The sequence below is a fragment of the Panthera tigris genome, chromosome C1 (assembly GCF_018350195.1).
Source record: "Panthera tigris isolate Pti1 chromosome C1, P.tigris_Pti1_mat1.1, whole genome shotgun sequence".
Taxonomy (NCBI): domain Eukaryota; kingdom Metazoa; phylum Chordata; class Mammalia; order Carnivora; family Felidae; genus Panthera; species Panthera tigris.
Window position 1 is genome coordinate 11,886,815 of NC_056667.1, and position 22,170 is coordinate 11,908,984.

Sequence of the window (22,170 nt, forward strand, 5' to 3'; positions counted from 1 at the left end):
CAGCTCCTCCCTGACCCCGTGAGCCAGGCCTCAGACCTGCCAGCTAACCGCTTCCCATGAGCCACTATTCTGATGTCAGCCTATAACCAAAGGAGCTGGGGGTCCGGGCCTGGTGACCAACCCTTCTCAGCCCACTCAATCAGGGTGCTCCCCACCTGCAGGCAGGAGGCAACACCCTATCTGCTACCATCAGCCCCTTCCAGAGCCCACTGCCCCGCCCTGCCCTGTCCAGCCCAGCCATACCCTGCTCTGCCCCATGTGGGGATGCTCTGCTCAGGGATGGGCCGGCAGGGCTGCCCCAGCCTCCCTGGTAAGCAGAGACTCTGGAAACCTCTGGGGTCCTGTTTTCTGGCCGTGTGATCCCAGGGGTGCACATGGGCCCCTGGGGTGTCTGAACAGAAGGGCATGGGAGGAAGGGCCGCACCCCTGCAGTCCTGCTCTGCTGGTCTAGCGGGCAGCTGCCTACCCCACCCCACCCCGCACCGCGGGCTCCTGAGTCGGCAGATTAAGCATTTTATAAATTGTATTTTAAATACATGTTTTAAACTTGTCAGAGCCTTGTCCTCATTTCAGTCCCTGGCCTCCTAACCTCTTGCTGTGCCTGCCTGTTTAACTGCTGGGGGAGCTGCCCCTGCTCAGTCCCAGGGAGGAGCTCACTCTTGGTTAGAGAAGTAGGCCTGGGGTGGCATGTGGGTTGGGGGGCAAAGACCCACACACCCTTAGGTTTCAAGAGAAGGGCCCCCATGGGTCCTGGGGCTCCGTTGGTGAGAGCATGGCTGAGACCCCCTCCTGCCCTTCTGCAGGGTCTGGCTGCCCCTTTCAGGGTCCAGAATCTTTCCCAGGTACTTTTCTTAGATTCACCGCTCCCCTCGAGCAAGAGGGGAGAGATGCTTCCTGTCCTCGTGGGGATCCTAGTCCAAAAGGGGAGACACTCCTCTGCGGAGAGTCCCAGCCCTGTGCTTCGAGAGTGCGTAGGAGGTCAAGACTTTGCACCCTGGGCCCCTCTAGCAGGCGCCCTAACCCTGGGCAGGGTCGTGAGGTGTGTCTCATTTCAGGGTTTCCCAAGCCTGGGGGAAGCCAGGGCCCTGCAGGCCAAGAGCCGAGTGGAGGGGGTGAAAGCCTGGGGGCCTTCCCTGGCGCCAGACGCAGAGGCCGAGGTTCTCGGTGTTTATTGGCTTACCAGGCCACAAAAGCAAAACTCAGCAGCAGTACCTGCCTGACGACCTGTCCATCTGCAGGCCTTGGACAGCAGCTGCCCCGAGTAGACTCCGCAGGTCAGTGGGTTCGAGCCGGCACAGAGCCGAGCCACTTTCGGCTCTCTGAGTTGTGTTCCCTAGGGAGAGAGGCGAGAAGGGTGGGAGGAAACGAGCCATCCCCACGTGTCCCAGGGGAGAGGAGGCCTTCCCTGGGAAGTGATGGAGCCAAGCAGTCAGGCTCGGGGGCCCGATTGCAAGTCCAGACTTCTCTTACCCCCAAAGTGCCTGGAAGGGGACTGGCGGGGGGAAGCTTCCCTCCACCCAGCAGTCCCTGTTGCCTACTGCTCCTAACACGGGAGTCAGACGCAGGCAAAGGACTTGAGAGCTAAACCCCCTGTGTGGGAAAGGCAGGCGGTGCCAGCCTAAGAGAAGGACAGCATGTGCCGCTGAGTCTGGGCACAGGAAGGCGTAAGTGCTGTGACTTAGGCACGATCGCCGTGGCACCCAGTGTTCAACAAAGGTTCGTTTCTTACTGCTTCCGTCCTTTCCCCCTTTCCCTCCCTAGAGCAGCAGTGTCCCAGGTATCCTCTCTTGGAAGGCTGGATTCCCCTCGGGTTAGGCCAGCGCCTCATAAAGAAGGAGGTGGATGGGCCTGGGCTGGAGCCCCTGCCTTCTGGACACCCACCTGCTTCCTTGAGATCCTGACTGGAAGAAAAGGCTACGGATGTCGGGGCCCAGGCTGGTGGGGGTACACTGATCTAGCACGTAGTGGCTGCCCTGCTTCCGTCGGGCCATCTTCTTGTCCAGCCGCGGATAGAGCGGGATACAGGGCACCTGGGCGTAGGGGCTCTGCAGATTGGCAGCTGGCAAGGGAGGAGGAGTCAGAAGAGGGGAACGCTCCAGAGCGCACCCGACCTCGGGAGGCTGGCCCACCCAGCTGAAATCCCACCTTTGCCACATAATGAGCTGGGTGGGTTTGGGCAAATCGCTGAAGCTCTCTGAGCCTCTGTGTAAGCTGGAGGTGATAGTGGTGCCCACCTCTCAGAGCTGATTAAAGGGGCAACGCGCGGAGCACTCGGCTAAATCCTGAGCACGGTGTAAGGGCTAATAACAGCTTGCACAGGAGGACACGTTTTTGTGACGGGTCCTGGCGGTCCAGTCAGTACACCGGAGAGACTCTGGAAAGCTCCTAGCCCATCCCTTGGCACACAGTAGGGATCTAATCGGTGGCACCTGCTATTATGCCCAGTGAAAAGGGCACAGGTTTTGGAATCAGACCTGGGTACACACTGCCCTTTCTGACACACGCTAGTTGTGGGGCCTTGGGCACGTTGCTTAAACTTCCGTCCCACTGTTCTCTTCTGTAAAACGGGGTGAACGTGGTGGCGAGGGCTAAATTCTAGCCCGTGTACGAAGTCCCAGCATGGGGAGTGACCCCAGTGGGTGTTCAGTAAATGGTGAGCTGGGATGGCCAATCACCCTCCGTTCTCAGTTGAGGCTCTTGGGACCAACATGTGCTCAGGGTTAAGGCCTGGGGGAAGAGCGCAGGGGGCCCCTGTCAGAGAGCCAGAGGTGGAGGAGCGATTTGCAGCCCGTTGACTACCGCCCACAGGTAGGCCCAACGTGGGCAACCATGTCGCGCAGCAACGAGGTGTGGCCGCGGGGGCCCAGGGAGAGGCCAGGCGGGCAGGAATGCGGAGAACTCACCATGCCCAAGGCCCTCACCGTAGTTCTGCTGCTTCAGCTGGCTCAGGATCCTGAGGACCCTTCGTTCCGGGACTTCCAAGGTGTCTGCTTGCTGGGGGTTGCAGGGAAGCTTCTTCCGGGACCGCAGCCGGCCTATGGCCGACTCCATCTCTCGGGCCTTACAGGTGCCTTCCTTCAGCTTCTTCTGGTAATAGCTGGGGAGGCAGTGTCCGCCCTGCTCAGCCTGGCTGCGTTTAGTTCACCCTCCTCCCCACTCATTCTTTCTGAGCCCCTGGTCTGTCTGGCCACCTCTGGGACAGGGACACAAGCCCAGGAGTTGGGAGACCTGGGTTTTAGTCCCAGCTCTGCCATTGACTTCTCATGACTGTGGGCAAGTCACTGCCTTGCTGTGGGCTCCAGTCACCCCTCAAGGGAAGTGGATACCTCTACCCTGTCACTGCAAGTCACTTGACTTCCCTGGGCTTCAGGTTTCCCCTGGGTAAAACGGGTCAGTTTTCACGTTACAGGATTAAATAACCAGACCCATCAAGTATTCAAGAAAATTGGCCCATGGAAAGAGCTTCGGTAAATGTTACTATGATGTCTGTCGCTGGTATTTTTGCTTAGATGTACACGTGCTCTGCAAGGCAGCTGTGCAGTTAACCTGCTCATCTTCCGGATCTGAGTTTTATTTGAGTTTTATTTTCTTGACTCATTGCTACTTGCCTACCCTCCAGACTGCAGCACCTTTCATCCATTCAGTAAATATTCAGTGGGTGTTTACCACATGCCGGCTGCTCATCTAAGTGCTTGGGGAAAGCAGCAAGAGATCTCCATACAGGCCCCTGCCTCCTAGTCTCTCTCAGCCCCTCTCTGACTCCAGCCACTGCCGCAGTGACCATTTCCACGTGGATTTTCAGCAGCTTTGCCCAGGGACAGTCTGACATGGCCTCACCTCAGAAGCCTCTTGCCTGGAGCTTCTCTGACATAAGCAACCCAGAAGTCCAGGGGAATTAAACCACTGTGGGGTCTACCCTTGACCAAAGGAGCTAGCAGCTGAGGGATACAGGTTCCTTTTTGTTCTCCTGACAGAATTCTGAGCCACCATTCAGTCTCCTCAGAGGATCCTGGGGGTGGTTGACTCACTAACACACCCTTGCATCGTTCTGTTCACATTCCTTCTGTCACTCCTCCCTGGATTCACTTTCTAAAATCAACCACCTAGGCACACACCTAGTGGGAGAGTCAGACCGTGAACAAATCAATACGATACCATGTCAGTAGTGGTGGGTGTTCTGAGAGCGAGTAAAGCTGGGTAGTAGGGTAGTGATGAGGGTCTATTTTTGCTTGCAGTGCTCGGTGCAAGTCTCAGAGGCAGTGGTGTTTGAGCAGAATGGGGGGAGGGAGAAAGATGGATGTCTCTGGAGAAACAGTCTTTCAGGCAGACAGAATGGCATGTGGGAAGGCCATGAGGTGAGAAAGAGCACAGTGGGCTCTAGGAATGGCAGGGAAGCCAGAGGGGCTAGAGCCTGCTGTGTGAAAAAGAGGGGGCGACGTGTGCAGCAAGATGGCAGGGCCAGTCCACCCAGGGCTTTGAGGCAGTGGTGAGGGGTGGGCATGCTACTTGGTGTTGGGAAACCCTAGGGCTTAAGCTGCTGGTGCTGCTAGGGCCGCTGCTGATCTCTGGAGCCTGGAATTTGGGGTTTTAATGACCTTCACACACAGAACATAGAAATTGAATACCAGAGCCCTCACGTGAAAGTTGGATCTGGACCCCTCTGTAAAACTAGGATCTGAAAAGGCAACGTGCTGAGTGAAAAGATGAGCCAGAAAATAACCTCACCCCACAGAGGCCAAAAGGACATGAGCAAAGTGTGTGCAACTTTCTCGGTCACAATTTTAAAGGAAATTGCTTGCTCTCCACTTCCTGTCTCCCTTTTCCAAGGACTTGAATTAAGATGTGTTGCTGGTAAATTGGCTTAGGATTGACCTAGGGAATGGTGGAACAATACGTTAGAAAGAAGCTATATGTTGTGCGCTGGGCAGCCTTGTCTTCCTGCCTGCTTCTCCTGGACTGTCAATATAAGAGAGAAATAAACTATCTTGTTTGAACTATAGTGCATTGGGGTCTATTCCTGAACTAACATGCCGATCTACAATCCTATACCCAGCTAAACTGCTCAGTATGTGTGAATATAAACCCTTTTGCAGACACATAAAATCTCAAAAATTCTGCATCCCATGCATTCTTTTTCAAGAAGCTACTGGAGGACGTACCCTTCCAAAATGAGGGCATAAACCAAAAACAGAAAAAGAATATATACATACAGAAAACAGGCAATCCAACACAGAAGAGAAGCAAAGGTAAAGGAAGATGGTGAAGGGAGATCCCACATTCGTACTGCAACTGCCATAAAGGACAAGTGTAGATTAGATCACTATAGCTTTAAAGAATAGGACCATTTCGAGGGCTGGGTTTACTGCACCAGTTATTGAATCACTGCCTTTCTAACCCAAAAAAGTTACTAGGGAAACATCTCCCATTATTATTATTTTTTTAAGTTCATTTATTTTGAGAAATCGTGCAAGAGAGTGCGCGTGGGAGAGGGATAGAGAAAGAGGGAGAGAGAGACAGACAGAATCCCAACACAGTGCTCGAACCCATGAACTATGAGATCATGATCTGAGCCAAAATCAGATGCTTAACCGACGGAGCCATCCAGATGCCCCTCCTATTATTTTTTAATCAAACCAAACAAACCAAGAAAGATTAAGCAAACCGAGAAAAAGTAAGACAATGTAATCTAACAAACAGAATCCTAATCAGAGGAAAGGAAGAATACCTAGGATGACAACAGACTCCCAGGATGACAACTCTGCAACAGGCCTGAAGAGAATCCAAAAATAAGAAGAATGGAATTATTTAGAACATGCCTCCAAGAAAACGAAACCCTAAGAAGGCACAGAAATTATTAATGAGTACAAAACAAACATCAAGGCAATTGTCAACTTCAGGAGCTAAAAAGATAAGGAAATGAAATCATAGCATAATAAAAAAAAAACTCAGCTATTAAAAAATTGCATAACCATAATAATAGAACCCTCCCCCCAAATTATTGACGCAAAAATTATATTAGAATGGGTAGAGGAGAGTTTAGGGGATAGTCGTATCAGACAGCTAAATCCATACATTAGTAGGAAATCAATAGATACAAGTCTAAAAATCACTAACTAAAATATTGTAGTACAAGCATATTATTTAGAAGTAAGGAGAGAGTCGAAAAGTATTTGCCTTGATAAGGGAGACTTCAGGGAGTGGGAAGCGTGGTGAAGAATGGTGCGGGGAACTACAAGTGTTTATCATGAAGCTTTTTGGACTGTTTGGCTTTTTAAACAAGGTACACATTAGTTTTTAAGAATTAACTCCAAGGATAAAGAAAGTTCTGTCAGTTGAATCCTGACCAAAGGAAGTTGCTATAGCCATATTAATATTTAAAAAACTAGGCCTTAAGATAAAATCGCTAGAGACACAAATGACTACCATAGAATGATAAAATGTGCAGTTCATCAGGAAATACAAAATTCCAAACACGAAATATAAAGTAAAACCGGATAGAACTACAAGGAGAAGTAGACAATCTCGTATCACAGGAGTGATAATAGATACTCAGGGCTGCCAGTGTGTCACATCAAGGAATCCATAGACTCTCTGTAGATGAATGGATGTGGCTGTGTTTTGATACAAGTTTAACTATAAAAACAGTGAGCCATATGTGACCTGCGGACAATAGTCTGACGATCTCTGTCAGCTATAGACTTTCCCTAAAACTAAAATCCACAGGAAGAAGAGTTTGGAAGTTGAGTCTACCAAGTAAGAAGGTTTAGGTAACACCTAGGCTTTTCACAAATATGCCATAACAAAGAAAAAAAAAACAAAACCCAAGGCTACATAAATTCAGAGTGAGCAGCCAGTAATTGAACTGCCTACAAAAACAAAAAATTAACACTCATCAAGGGAAGAGGTTGGTCTCTAAACACAACAGAATCCAGTCTCTAAATCATATCATCTAAAATGTCCAGGACACAAAACAAAATTATCAGACATGCAAAGAAACAGGAAAATGTGGTTCATAGTAAGGGCCATAAAAATAAACTCATGGAAAGCAACCTTGAGGTAGCCCAGATGTTGGATTTAGTAGACGGTGGCTTTAAAGGAGCTATTAAATGGGAATGCAAGCTGGTGCATGGTGAATGCAACTCTGGAAAACAGTATGGAGGTTCCTCAAAAAACTAAAAATAGAACTGCCCTACGACCCAGCAATGGCACTAGTAGGCATTCATCCACGGGATACAGGTGTGCTGTTTCGAAGGGACACATGCACCCCCATGTTTATAGCAGCACTATCAACAATGGCCAAAGTATGGAAGGAGCCCAAATGTCTATCGATGGATGAATGGATAAAGAAGGTGTGGTATATACATATATATATATATATATATATATATATACACACACACACACAATGGAGTATCACTTGGCAATCAGAAAGAATGAAATCTTGCCATTTACAACTACGTGGATGGAACTGGAGGGTATTATGCTAAGTGACATTAGTCAGAGAAAGACAAATATCCTATGACCACTCAGATGAGGACTTTAAGAGACAAAACAGATTAACATAGGGAAGGGAAACAAAAATAATATAAAAACAGGGCGGGTGGGCGCCTGGGGGGCTCCATTGGTTAAGTGTCCGACTTCAGCTCGGGTCATGATCTCGCAGTCCGTGAGTTCAAGCCCCACATCGGGCTCTGTGCTGACAGCTCAGAGCCTGGAGCCTGCTTCAGATTCTGTGTCTCCCTCTCTCTCTGCCCCTCCCTTGCTCATGCTCTGTCTCTCTCTGTATCAAAAGTAAATAAAAACATTTTTAAAAATTAAAAAAAAAAACAGGGAGGGGGACAAAGCATGGGAGACTCATAAATATGGAGAACAAATAGAGGGTTACTGGAGGGGGTGTGGGAGGGGGGATAGGCTGAATGGGTAAGGGGCATGAAGGAATCTACTCCGGAAATCATTGTTGCACTATATGCTAATTTGGATGTAAATTTTAAAAACATTATATTAAAAAAATAACAAAATAAAAAAAGGAGCTATTAAAAATATATTGAAATAATTGAAGGAAAATGTGATCTTAATGAATAGAGAAACAGAAGCTACAGACCTGAAACAAACGGAAATTCTAGAACTGAAAGGTATAATAACTGAAGTGAAAAAGTCACTGAATGGGCTTCACAGGAGATTGGAGATAGCAGAAAAAAGAATTAGTAAGCTTGAAGACAGATCAATACAAATCATCCAATCTGAAAAACAGGAAAAAAAAAACAACTGAAAATAAATGAACAGAATTATGTTTCTGGCCATAATGAAACAACTCGTACTGAACTTGTCCTTCTGCCATAAATAACTAGATACATGAACCAACTATGTGAAATTCTTGTCAGATATTGAACAACAGGCAGCACAAGACTATAATCCCTGAGAGAAGAGAAACCGATGAGGTGATCTCTCTAGAACTTTGCCTGGAGGTACTTCCTGGGCTGCAGTGCGGGAAGTGGTATCCCAAGCAGAACAGTAGATTCACTGAGGTAAGAGGACAGACATCGTAGCTGGGGAAGATGGGAGGCCCCTGGGATTAGTGTATCAGAACATCACAGAGGGGAGCCAGGCAAAGAAAGAGTTGCCGAAATATGCGTGGGGTACTCTTAAGTCTTTGGTTGCGTACTGAGCAGTACACACGTAGCGTGAACTTTTACGAAGCCAGACAAAGAACAAAAAACAGGGAGGAGAGTTTACCTAGGAATGAAAGACACACGAGTTTCAAACGGCCAGAGCAGAAAGACTTTGGTGAACGCCTGTGGAATTAGTGGACATCTTAGATGGCTCCTTTTTCAGTAGTTGGGACGAAATCAACCCTAGAGTAGAGACTATTCTGGATCTTCCCTTACAGAGCTTTAAAACCTTAAAAGAGGGGCGCCTGGCTGGCTCAGTCAGTACTGTGACTCTTGATCTCAGGTTGTGAGTCTACACTGGGGGTAGAGTTTACTAAAATAAAATAAAATAAAATAAAATAAAATAAAATAAATAAGATAAGATAAAATAAAATAAATAAAATAAAATAAGATAAACTAAAATAAAATAAGATAAAATTAAATTAAATTAAAATAAAATAAAACAATACCTTGAAAGAAAGACTATCCTCAGTAACTTAACCACCTGCCCCCCAGTTCAACACTTTAAAGAACAAAATCCAGGGGTACCTGGGTGGCTCTGCGTTGACAGTGAGAAGCCTACTTGGGATCCTCCCTCTCACTCACTTTCTGTCCCTCCCCTGTGCTTTCTCTCGCTCTCTCTCAAAATAAATAAATAAACTTTAAAACAAAAAGATGAAAATCCAGACATTCAATAAAGGAAATGCCCCAATATCCAGCATCTAATTAAAAATAGCAGACATGAGGGGCGCCTGGGTGGCTCAGTCGGTTAAGCATCTGACTTCAGCTCAGGTCACGATCTCGCGGTCCGTGAGTTCGAGCCCCGCGTCGGGCTCTGGGCTGATGGCTCAGAGCCTGGAGCCTGCTTCCGATTCTGTGTCTCCCTCTCTCTCTGCCCCTCCCCCATTCATGCTCTGTCTCTCTCTGTCTCAAAAATAAATAAAACGTTAAAAAAAAATTAAAAATAGCAGAAATGAGGGGCGCCTGGGTGGCTCAGTTGGTTAAGCGGCCGACTTCAGCTCAGGTCATGATCTCGCAGTCCGTGAGTTCAAGCCCCACATCGGGCTCTGTGCTGACAGCTCAGAGCCTGGAGCCTGTTTCAGATTCTGTCTCCCTCTCTCTGACCCTCCCCCGTTCATGCTCTGTCTTTCTCTGTCTCAAAAATAAACATTAAAAAAATTTTTTTAATAAAAATAAATAAATAAACAAAAATAGCAGACATGAGAAGAAGCAGGAAAATGACCAGTAAAAAAGGAAAAAGAAGTTTATATAAACAGACCCAGAAATGAGAAAGATGATGGAATTAGCAGAAGAGGACCTTAAATGAGCTATTATAAATATGGTCAAGGATTTAAAGGAAATATGAACGTGAGAGATAAAACCATGGAATAGAACTAAATGAAATATGTAAACATGAAAACTGCAAAAGCTGAAATGAAAAATTCACTGCATGTGCTTAAGAGCAGATGAGACACAGCAAAAGAAAATATCAGCAAATGAGCATTTAACAATAGAAACTATTCAAAGTGAAGCACACAGAGAAAATTATCAAAATGATCAGAGCCTCAGTGACCTAGGAAACAATTTTTCTTAATGCTTTTTTATTTACTTAAGAGAGAGAGAGAGAGAGAGAGAGAGAGAGAGGATCGTAAGCAGGCTCTATGCTCAGTGTAGATCCCAATGTTGGGCTCAATCCCACAACCCTGAGATTGTGACCTGAGCCGAAATCAAGAGTTGGACACTCAACCAACTGAGCCACCCAGGCACCCAGGAAACAATTTTAAGTGCTATGGAATTGGAGTCCCAGAAGGAGTAGAGAGGGGGGCATATAAAAATAATATTTAAAGAAAAATGTACATTTTACATCTAACAAATTACATTTAACAAATAAATTTGATAAAAACTAGAAACTATAAATCCAGGAAGCTCAAGGAACCCAAAGTAGGATGAACACCAACAACTGACCTAGTCTCAGGACTGACAGAATGAGCCAGTGAAATATGGGGACGGCGTGCTTAGATTTGTTCTTTCCTGTTTGTTACAATCTGGTTTTCTCCCCCTTTTACAGATATCTTACTTCACAACTTCTAACTTGAATTCCTCCCCCTACCCACTAACTAAGATTTAAAAAAAAAAAAATTAAAAATAAATAAAAAATAAAAAAATAAAAATAAAAATAAAAATTTTTTTTAATCTTTTATTTTTGAGAGAGAGACAGTACGAGCAGGGGAGGAGCAGGGGGAGAGGGAGACACAGAACCCGAAGCAGGCTCCAGGCCCTGAGCCTGTCAGCACAGAGCCCGACGTGGGTCTCGAACTCGCAGACCGTGAGATCATGACCTGAGCCAAAGTCGGACGCTCCACCGACTGAGCCACCCAGGTGCCCCTAAGATTTTAATATATGAAGTTTACAGGGGGAGGAAAAAAAAAAGGAAGCTTACAGGAAAGTTTCTGGTTGGGGGAATGAAGGAGTTGAGGGCACATGCCATTGCAAAACAGGCCAGTTCGGCATATGGTTATTTTAGTTCAAAGCACTTGAAAAACAGCAGATACAAGAAGAACATTCAGATCTTTCTCTCTCTCTCTCTCTCTCTCTTTCTAAAAGCAGGTGATAAAATTCCCATGTGACAGGTGCCCTCTCTGTACCAGGAGGAAGAAACATTCTTATCACAAGAGATGAGGGGCCTTGACTAAGAGAACTCCATAACAGAGCTTGTTAAAATAATTCTTCTCTTTCTTTGGTCTGCCTCTATAGTTGATTTACTTCTGCACAATCACTAGTCCCTGTTCAACCTAGGATGTAAACACTCGGGCCGAGTCTTTCCTTTGGTTCTCCATTTTTCTCATAAGGGCACCCGTGTACATATAAAGAAGATTCGTATGCTTTTCTCTTGTTCATCTATCTTTTTTTTTTTAAGTTTTATTTATTTAAGTAATCTCTATACCCAACGTGGGGCTCAAACTCACGACCCCGAGATCAGGAGTCACATGCTCTTCTGACTGAGCCAGCTCTAGGCTCCCGCTCCTGTTCATCTATCTTCTGTCAGTCCCAGTTGGAAACTCTTAAGACAGTAAGGGAAGGGGCTCCTGGGCGGCTCAATCGGTCGAGCGTCTGACTTCAGCTCAGGTCACCATCTCACGGTTCTGCATCAGGCTTTGCACTGTTGATGCAGGGCCTGCTTGGGGGTCTCCTCTCTCTCTCTCTCTCTCTCTCTTCTGACCCTTCCCCGCTCATGCTCCCTCCCTCTCTCAAAAAAAAAAAAAAAAAAAAAAAAAAAAGACAGTAATGAAAAACTTTTCCTACCGTAGGCATTAAATGCCATTTTTACTTGAAAGAAAGACAAACTATGGTTATTGAGCCTTTGGTATCGGGCAGACATTTCTCTAAAAGTGGATGAAGTTAGCCATTTCTCTAAAAGTGGAAAACTGACGGCATTTGTTGCCTGTGATAGAATTAAAACTTTCAAGAAAAAAGTTAGAATTTGGGGAAACTTAAATCCATTAATATGGGCATATGCATGTTCTTATACAAAATAGTTTATTTATAGCAGTGAAAATGAAATCAACTATAACCACACACACTTCTAATACTTAAAGACTTTTCTGATGTTAGTGATAATAGTGTATATTATATACGTACTGATTATAATATATCTGTACTATATATATTAGTGTATATTATATATGTACTGAATATAATATCAACATTTGGAAGATACATAGTATTTCCAAATAACCAGTGCATGTCAGGAAAACAGTCATGGGAGAAGAGCCATTCGAACTATAAGATAGACCAGTAGACTTTTATTTAAAGAGTACAGGGGTGCCTGGCTGGCTCAGTTGGTAGAGTGAGTGGCTCTTGATCTCAGGATCATGAGTTCAAGCCCCATGTTGCATGTAGAGATTGCTTAAATAATTAAACTCAAATAATATAGGGGCGCCTGGGTGGCTCAGTCGGTTAAACGTCCGACTTCAGCTCAGGTCATGATCTCATGGTCTGTGAGTCCGTGAGTTCGAGCCCCGCGTCGGGCTCTGGGCTGATGGCTCAGAGCCTGGAGCCTGCTTCCGATTCTGTGTCTCCCTCTCTCTCTCTGCCCCTCCCCTGTTCATGCTCTGTCTCTCTCTGTCTCAAAAATAAATAAACGTTAAAAAAAAATTAAAAAAAAACCTCAAATAATATAAAATAAAATAGTAAAGTTCATTGATAGGGTTTCAGATTTCACATCGCAATCGCAGAAGAGTCTACCACTTGTCAAGTCTGGTGTCATATCAAAAAAAACATCCACATGATATGTAGATATTAAATGAAAAGGCTATTAACATACTCCCTCTTACAGTTACATATCTGAGTTCTTCATCTACTTCAACTAAAGCAAATTGCAGGGGCACCTGGGTGGTTCAGTCGATTAAGTGTCAGACTTTGACTCAGGTCATGATCTGATGTTCATGAGTTCAAGCTGCGCATCGGGCACACTTTGGATCCTTGGTCCCCCCCTCCTTCTGCCCCTGTCCTGCTTGCTCTTTCTTTCTTAAAAGCAAATAAACATTTTTTAAAAAGCAGTATATTACAATAGATTGAATGCAGAGCAGATAGGAGAATCCAGCTGTCTTCTTTTATGCCAGACTCTGAAGAGATTTGCAATATTGTATAACAATGCTGTTCTTCTCGTTAACTTTTTTTTTGGAAAATATAGTTATTTTTTATTAATTTTTTTTTAATTTTAGGTAGGTTCCACACCCAACATGGGGCTTGAACTCCCAACCCTGAGATAAAGAGTCAAATACTCTACCGACTGAGCAACCAGGTGCCCCTAAAATGTTTTCTTATGTTAACATGTAATGGGGTTATTAGTGTTAAATAAGTCAATAAGTATTGAATTTTTTTCCCTCAGTTTTAAGTTCAAATGTAGAAAATATTGATAGAGGGGTTCCTTGGGGGTCCCCAATAATTTTTTTTTAATTTTTTTTTTTACGTTTATTTATTTTTGAGACAGAGAGAGACAGAGCATGAACGGGGGAGGGGCAGAGAGAAAGGGAGACACAGCATCGGAAGCAGGCTCCAGGCTCTGAGCCATCAGCCCAGAGCCCGACGCGGGGCTCGAACTCACGGACCGTGAGATCGTGACCTGAGCCGAAGTCGGACGCTCAACCGACTGAGCCACCCAGGCACCCCCCCCAATAATTTTTAAGAGTGTAAAGGGAGGTTGACTAAAAAGTTTGAAAACCTCTGCTCGGGAAAAACTCTTGCCCATGTGTCCCAGGAGACATATACAAGAATATTCACACTGTTTCTATCATAGCTGGAAACCGAACCTAGTCCTAATGCCTATCAGCAGGACGAATAAATATATTGTGATATACATAATAGTATGTAGCAGTGAAAATAATGAACAATCAGGCGCCTGGGTGGCTCATTTGGTTGAGCGTCTGACTTCAGCTCAGGTCATGATCTCATGGTTCATGAGTTCAAGTCCTGCATTGAGCTGGCTGCTATCAGCCTAAAGCCGTCTCCAGATCCTCTGTCCCTCCTCCTTGCCCCTCTCTCGCTCAAGCTCTCTCAAATATAAACATTAAAAAAAAGAAAGAAAGAAAATGATCAATGATCAATAGTTACACACAAGAACATGGATGCATGACAAGAAGATAACGTGGAGGAGAGAAAACAAGCAACAACTTACTACAGTAGGAGTCTACGCATGTAAAGTTCAAAAATATGAAAAGCCAAACAATAAAGTATTCAGGAACACAAACAAGCGTGAGTAAAGATCGGAAAGCACCACTGCATACCTGCCAGAAAAAAAGACTGACTACCAAACTTATACAAGGTGTGGGGCAACTGGAACCCTCGTATTGTTGGTTGGATGGTAAAATGGTACCGCCACTTGGAAAAAAGTGTGGTGATTTCTCAGAGGTAACGTACAAACCCCCACAATTCCCTGCTGCGTGTTCCCCCCAGAGAAACCCCAAAATGCGTGTCCACAAAAAGACTTTTACAAAAATGTTAATGGCAGCTTTATTCATTATAACCCCATGCTGGAAACAGCTCAGAAATCCATCCATACGGGGCGCCTGGGTGGCTCAGTTGGTTAAACGTCCAGCTTCAGCTCAGGTCATGATCTGGAAGTTTGCGGGTTCGAGCCCCACATCAGGCTCTGGGCTGACTGACGGCTCAGAGCCTGGAGCCTGCTTCGAATTCTGTGTCTCCCTCTCTCTCGCTGCCCCTCCCCACTCGTTCTTTCTCTCTCTCTCTCTCTCTCTCTCTCTCTCTCTCTCTCTCTCTCTCAAAAATAAATAAAAACATTTTAAAAGTTAAAAAAAGAAAAGGGTGCGGGGGGGCGCCTGGGTGGCTCAGCATCCTGATCTCACATCTTGTGAGTTTGAGCCTCGGGTTGGGCTCTGTGCTGACAGCCTGGAACCTACTTTGGATTCTGTGTCTCCGTCTCTCTCTGCCCCTCCCCTGCTCACCCTCTGCCCCTCTCTCTCTCTCTCAAAAATAAACATTTAAAAATAAGTCAATAAATAAAATAAAATAAAATAAAATAAAATAAAATAAAATAACAAAACAAAGAAATCCATCCATAAAAGAATGGATGAACCAACTATGGTAGACTCGTGAATGGGACACACACAGCAATAAAAAGGGGTGAACACTGACACCCACAACGACATGGACAAATCGCAAAAGCGTTGTGCTGAGTTCAAGAAGCCACACTACGACTGCAAACCGTATGTCTCCACTGATGCGAAGTTGCCTACAGGCAAAACCCATCTGTGATGGAAAACAGACCAGAAGAGCGATGGCCTGCGCAGGGGTGGGTTCAGAGGGCGACTGGGAGGGATCAGGAGGGCCCTTTCCCGAGTGATGGTAAAGTTCTGTACAACTTGAGAGGGGTTCAGGTTGCCCGGGTGTGGGCGTTTGCCGAGACCCAGACCCTGACGATCTGTGTGCTTCCCTGACTGTAAATTATACCACAAGAAGGGATTTAAAAAAACAAACAAACAACAAACCTCTAGAGAAATATTGATCTTCAGTTATTGATATGTTTGCTGAAGTATTTAGAGGAAAATGACCCTAATTTATTTTGAAATGAATAAAAAAACCCAATGTGGATGGGTGACTAGAGGGCTGAGTAGACAGCAGATAAAACGAGTATGGGGGACGGGCAGTGATGGGATCTGGGTGGTGGGTATGTAAACATTCATGTGAAATTCTCTCCAATTGCTGTATATTTGAAATTTTCAATAAACAAAGGGGGAAAAAAAAAAAACCAAGCAGTGAGAACTTAAAAACAGAAAGCAAGGGAGTAAGGATTCGTTCTTGTTTGGGGAGAGAGTGCTTTGTGACTAGGGCAGGGCACATAGGGCTTTGAGGTTATTGGACAGGATCTATTTTTAAACCGGGGACATGGACACATGGGAATTTGTTTCATTGGTTTTAAAATTATACATGTATGTTCTTCAGAGTTATATATACTTAGAGTACTTTACAGGGGCTGGGGGCATAAAGACCTTTTTTGTCTTTGGGGTTGCTAAGCTGAACAGCCTGCTATCATTCCCCCTCCTCTGGCCCCATGTGGACGAGGCCTGGTCCCAGCGACAGGGACAAGCCCCTGTGGGAGACACAGAGAGACCAGCTGGGGCATTCTGCCGTCGTGTTTAGCTTTTAGCCCTTGAGTGTCGATGTTCCGTTTGTATGTAGCCATACCTTCCTTAGACGAACCACTAACCACCCACCAGCCCACTCTGGAAACGTGGGGAGCCCTCCATCTCTAGCGTGCTCTGGCCCCAGACAGCCTCCGTTACATTCCTTTTCTGAGATCGCGACACTGATAGAGCAAGAAAGAATTTTGCTGCTTGCTGCTGAGGTTGTTGAACTAGGAGGGTGTGACTATGGGGCTGCCAGTTGCCATCCTTCCCACTGTGAGAAGAGCCTAGCTGAGCTTGGAGCCAGTGTACAGAGATGAGTAGGAGGGACCGAGCCTTGATGGTATCATCCGGTCTCCTGGATCCAGCCATTCCTGAGACACGATCAGTTATGTGAGCCAATACATTCCCCTTTTGCTTCAACCAGTCTTATTTGGGTGTCTTTCACTTGCGACCAGGAACCCTAACTATCAGCTGTCAAAATACGAGGTGCCATTTCTGGGTCTGCGACCCTCCACCCCAGCCACCAGCCCCACTCACTCGGTGATCTCCTCTAAGGCTGCCTCGGGTAGGGCCAGCATTTCCACCATCAGGGACAGGATCTCAAAGAGCAGAGTGTGGGGGTTGGGGGGAGCCGTGTCCGTCAGGGCGCTCTGTTCTGGGGACATGGGACGATGTCTGCCGTTAACCATCTGGCAGCTCCGGATACCCACCCTCCACCGGCCTCCGGGCCCCTCCCCGAACTCTCGCTGCCCTGGGCTCGTCCCCGCTCACCCACGGAGGAGAAGAAACGCCCGCTGTCTGTCATCACAGCCAAGAAGTCCTTGAAGCCTACACGACCATCTCCTGTGGAGGCCAGAGGTACAACAGTGGGCACGTCCCGGGCATTGCAGCCCAGGCGTGCTTACTGGCATTGACTCAATGGGTCTGATGATAAAACACGTATACGGCACATACCGAACACATATACCACATGTATTCCGTGCATGTATCTGTGGTGCAGACGGGAAAGTGGAAGGCGAAAATTAAAATCTCCTGCGTGGGAAGCTCCCAGAACTTGGGTCCTAGAGATAGCAGCCTGGATTCGCATCCCTAGTCCACCACTTGCTATCTGTGCAGCCTTCGCAAAGTCCCTTAACCCCCCCACCCGCCCCAAGCCTTAGTTTTCTCATCTATAGTCATCCCTGTATCATGGATGATCACGTGAGGCAAAGTGTTTAGAACAGGGCCATGCATCTCTTACGAGCTCTCTAAATGTCAGTGACTGTTATTATTACCACGTGCCAGCCACTGCATGAAAATTATGTACCCACAAGAGTCCCACCTCGGCCTTCAAGGCCCAGTGACCTGTCTCCGGCCTCACCTGGTGCCAAGCGCCTCCGGCACCAGCCTGTTCCTCCACGGGGTGGGCCACGTTCCCTGTTCTGGGCCTTTGCACATGCTGCTTCCTCTTCCCGAATCCTCTCTACCGTCCTCCAACCCTCTCACTTAGTAAACATCCTACGTGTGCTTCTGCCTGACTAAAACCTGACCGCGTCAGCTGCCCCGTTAACCACTCTCGTAAATTTAATGGAGGTTCTGGAAGGCAGGGACGGGGCCTGTGTTGTTCTGCGCTGTATGCCCAGGACTTAAGACAGGTAGGTCTTGGGGGTGCCTGGCTGGCTCAGTTGGAGGAACGTGAGGCTTAGTCTTAAGGTTGTGAGTTCAAGCCCCACGTTGGGTGTAGAGATTACTTAAATGAATAAAACTTAAAAAAAAAAAAAAAGACAGGTAGGTCTTAGCAGATGTTCTCTGAACTATTAGACAAATGAGTGAATGGTCTCTAATCCTGAAAACCACCCTCTGGAGGTGCTTAGTACTCTTATCCCCATGTCACAGATAAAGCCTGAGGCACGGAGAGTAGAAAGCAGTTGCCAGAGGGTCACACAGGGGCAGAGCTGGGGTCAATTCCTGGCTTGTGCGTGTGGATTCGCCCTTGCACAGTGATGGAGGAAACACAGGGGGCCAGGTAGTGGCCAGGACCCCAGGACCCTTACAGCATCACTGCTCCCCGTGTCGTGCATCTAGCCAATCAAACCACGTGCGATTCCCCTGACCCCTCCCCCATTCCTCTTCCCTTTGTCTACGTTCTTTCCGCCACCAGGAATGCCCTTCTTTTCTCCCCACCTAACCCCTGTCTAATCTTTCACAATTTGCCTCAGGCATCACCTCCTCCAGGAAGCCTTCCTCCCTGATCCCTTCCTCCAAGCCACCTTAAGTAGTTCTTCCTTTGATGACTCCTACTTCTGTGTCCCTGTCTAGGTGAGCACCTCAAGGGCAGGTCTCATGGGTCTTACACATCCCTTTATTCTCAGTGCCCGGCACGGGAATGGGCACACAGTGAGCATTTAATAAATATTTGGTGGATGAATAGTACCAGCAGGCTAAAGTCTCCTGGACGCGTCCTGTGCACCAGGCCTTGGGCTCAATGCTTTGCCTGGATCGTCTCATTTGCTTTTCAGTAGCCTGGTGAGATGGGTACTGCTATCAGACCCATTTTACAGAAACAGGCGTGGTGAGCTTGTTCAAGGTCACACAGCTGGTCAAAGGAGCGACCAAGTCACAGGAGAATGTCCTGTGAAGCACACGTGAGGGCCTAAAAGGGAGGAGTCTGAGGAATCTCCTACGTCCTGGGGTCAGAAGGTAGGTCGCGGTCATCTCTGGGTCCCCAGGGCCTCGCACTGAGTGGGTGCTCAGAGAGCAGTAACTGTGGGGGCCGGGACCAGCTACCTAACTTGTGGGCCCCAGTGCAAAATGAAAACGCAGGGTGGGGCCCCTCACTCAAAAATTACGAAGAGTTTCCAGACCGTGACAGCAGACCATTAAACTGCGCGCAGGGCCCTTTGAGCGTGGGGCCCTGCGTGACCATGAAGGTCCCACGCGGCTGGTCCTGCCTGGGACTGAGAATGACGCCTCCCCCCACTCACCATCGACATCAGCACTCATCAGGGCGTCTTCTACCTGGGCCGGTGTCAGGGAGATGCCCACGAGCAACAGGATGTTCTCCAGGCTCTGGGCGTCCACCTCGCCATGGCCATTGAAGACCTCAAAGTAGCTGCGGAAGGCTGGGGGGGGGGGGGGTGCGCCGTGGGGTCACGTGAGGCAGGGACATTCCTTGTTGCTACCATTCATCCCACCCCTTCCAACCACCCTCCTGCCCCGGCATCCTTTAACACCATGGCTGGGAGGAGGGGCAAAGGTCACTAAAAGGACGACAGTGGAAGGCGCAGTCCCACTCACGCACTCTCCTCACTCTACTCTCTATTACAAAGTCAGGCCAAGGGTTCAGCTGGTGCACCAAATGCTAACCTCCTTAGCGATCTTCATCTTGTACCAGGAGGGCACACGCCCTATTGAGGGCACCCCTGCTATGTGCCAGGCACTGCGCTGGGCTCTTTACGGCCGTGTTGTCATATTAAATTCTTACGACAACCTCTAAGAGTCGAATGCGTGTTCCTTTTGTAAAGATAGGGAAACTGAGGCTGAGAGATTAGCCGGGCAGGTCTTTCTGACTCTTTGGCTTTGGTGCTGTGTGGTCAATTATCTGCACGGACGTGGCTTCTAGGATAGCTTGTCTGGACCAGAGCAGAGGGCTGGAAGCACACTGAGAAAATTCCAGAGCAGCACCAACCGATACCAAAGCCACGGCCTGGTCATAACGTGAGAGTGCCTGGCTTCTCAGCCCTCTCGTTACAGCAAAATGCAGGGAGAGTCAACAGACCTAGAGAGACAGCTGGCTTCACCAGTTGACAATAAGCCGCGTTGCCCTCATGGGCTGAATTGCATCCCACCCAGATTCCTCTGTTGCAGCCCTAGTCCCCACTACCTGAGCATGTGACTGCATTAGAGACAGGGCCTTTAAAGAGGTGGTTAAGTTAAATTAAAAAAATTTTTTTTTTACTTTAATGTTTGTTTATTTTTGAGGGAGAGAGAGACAGAGTGTGAACAGAGGAGGGGCAGAGAGAGACGGAGACACAGAATTAAGAGCAGGCTCCAGGTTCTGAGCTGTCAGCACGGAGCCCGACGCGGGGCTCGAACCCACGAACTGTGAGATCATGACCTGAGCCGAAGTCAGACGCCCAACGACTGAGCCACCGAGGTGCCCCTTGAAACTTTTTGTTTGTTCGTTTCGTTTTAGATAGAGAGCGCGCAAGCAGGGGAGAGGGGTAGAAGGAGAGAGAGAGAGAATATCTTAAGCAGACTCTGAAGTTGTCAGCACAGAGCCCGACGTGGGGCTTGAACTCCCAAGAGTGAGTTCACACGAACTGAGTCAAAGCCAGACGCTTAACCGCTGAGCCGCTCAGGTGCCCCTGGAGGCGGTTAAGTTAAGATGTGACAGTAGCATGGGTCCTGATCCAATCTGACGAGTGTCCTTACAAGGAAAGGAAATGTGGGAAGAGACGTCAGGGATGCATGAGCAGAGGGAGGACCACACGAGGACACGAGGAGAGGCGGCCGCCTGCAAGCCAAGGAGAGAGGCCTCAGGAGACACCAAATCTGCCAACACCTTGATCTTGGACTTCTAACCTTGAGAGCTGTGAGAAAATAAATGCTCAGCCACACAGTTTGGGATACTCTGTTGTGGCGGCCCAAGCAAACTATACAATTGCCGTGGGTGAGTCGCTGTACTTCTCTGAGCCTCGATGTTCCTATCGGTGAGACGGACAGAACAGTGCCTCTTCTGAGAGCAGTTGTGTTAACTCAGTGCCTGGCACATGACAGACTCTGAAGTCTGGCGCATAGAACAGACCCCAGGAAGGGGTCACGGGGAGCCAGAGAGTACTTTCGGGGAAGCTAGAAGGGGCCACGGCCGGCCACGGCTGACGGAGAGGGTCACAGACTTGGGAGAGGAGAGAAGGGCGGGAGGAGGACAGCCGTGTGCCCTCCTGGGGCTGGGGTGGGGTGCGGCGGGGCTGCATTCACCCCTCCTCCTTGCAGGCAAGTGGGGTCTCGGGCCCCAAGAACGATGGAGACAAAGAGCACGGTGCCTCCCCCGGGGGGGGTGCTCAGAACTTTAAAATTTTTTGGAGGGGGCGGAACGTGGTGGGAAATGGGCACATCGTCTTGGTAGATGGCGAGGGAGGGTCTGGGGCAGGCAGGCGGGGCGGAGGGGGGGGCCTGGAGCCCTGCCTCCCACCCAGGCTGCCTCCAGAGGACCAGTAGAGTGGGCCGGGGTTGGAGGAGGCAGCAATGCCTCAAAAAGCTAAAGAACTTTGCAGGGCTTGCTCCCCGTACTCGGGGAGGTGGCTCTGAAGCCAGCAGAGGACCCGCGGGGGGAGGCCCAGCATGAGCTCGGACTCCCCCAGCCGGCCGCCACCCTGCACTGAGCCCCTGGCCGAGGAGTCCCCACTGGGCCCGTGACACAGGGCTGTGGTGTGTTCGGGGGGGGCCCCACTCCCACCTGGGCCCATAACCCCCAGGGACTGAGCGCTTCCCGGGCAGGCCTGCCCTCACCTTCCTCCTGCTTCGGGGTGAGGGTCTCCTCCGACCTCTCCTCCCGGGTCCGAGACAGCTTGAGGAGGCCGCGCTCCTCCAGCTCCTGCCTGCAGAGGACGGACCGGGGCAGGGGCACATGTCCAGCCACCCACCCTGGCCCGGAGCCTCCCCCAGGAAGCTAGGGGAGGGTGAGGGGGAAGGGGGGACAGGGGAGGGCACCGGGAAGACGCTTGGGAAGTCAAGAGAGTCTCTCAGAGTGACCCCCGGTGAGGAGGAGGCAGGGGTGAGGGGCCGTGAGGGGAAGGGACACACTGTGGGAGGGTTAGGAAGGGAAAAGCTGTCCGAGATGGGGGGAAAAAAGACCTAGGTGTGGGGGAGGGAGGGGACCGGAAGGGAGGAGAAAT

General features: G+C 48.4%; 1 protein-coding gene across 6 annotated transcripts in view; it reads right to left on the bottom strand.

Moving 5' to 3' along the window:
• The window catches only part of SPATA21 (spermatogenesis associated 21), a 38,921-nt gene that overhangs the window by 6,459 nt on the left and 10,292 nt on the right, over positions 1–22,170 (bottom strand). For 3 of the 6 annotated variants that reach the window (XM_015538208.2, XM_015538207.2, XM_042994242.1), the window contains 6 exons: positions 21,785–21,873; positions 19,258–19,395; positions 17,066–17,137; positions 16,832–16,949; positions 2,922–3,097; positions 1,812–2,059 (listed from right to left, as the gene is read on the bottom strand). In XM_015538208.2, coding sequence (XP_015393694.2) covers positions 1,812–2,059; positions 2,922–3,097; positions 16,832–16,949; positions 17,066–17,137; positions 19,258–19,395; positions 21,785–21,873 — 841 coding nt within the window. Of the gene's footprint in view, positions 1–1,153; positions 1,334–1,811; positions 2,060–2,921; positions 3,098–14,641; positions 14,765–16,831; positions 16,950–17,065; positions 17,138–19,257; positions 19,396–21,784; positions 21,874–22,170 lie in introns of those variants that run through there. The other 3 variants (XR_006220623.1, XM_042994243.1, XM_042994244.1) reach the window with 3 other exon arrangements.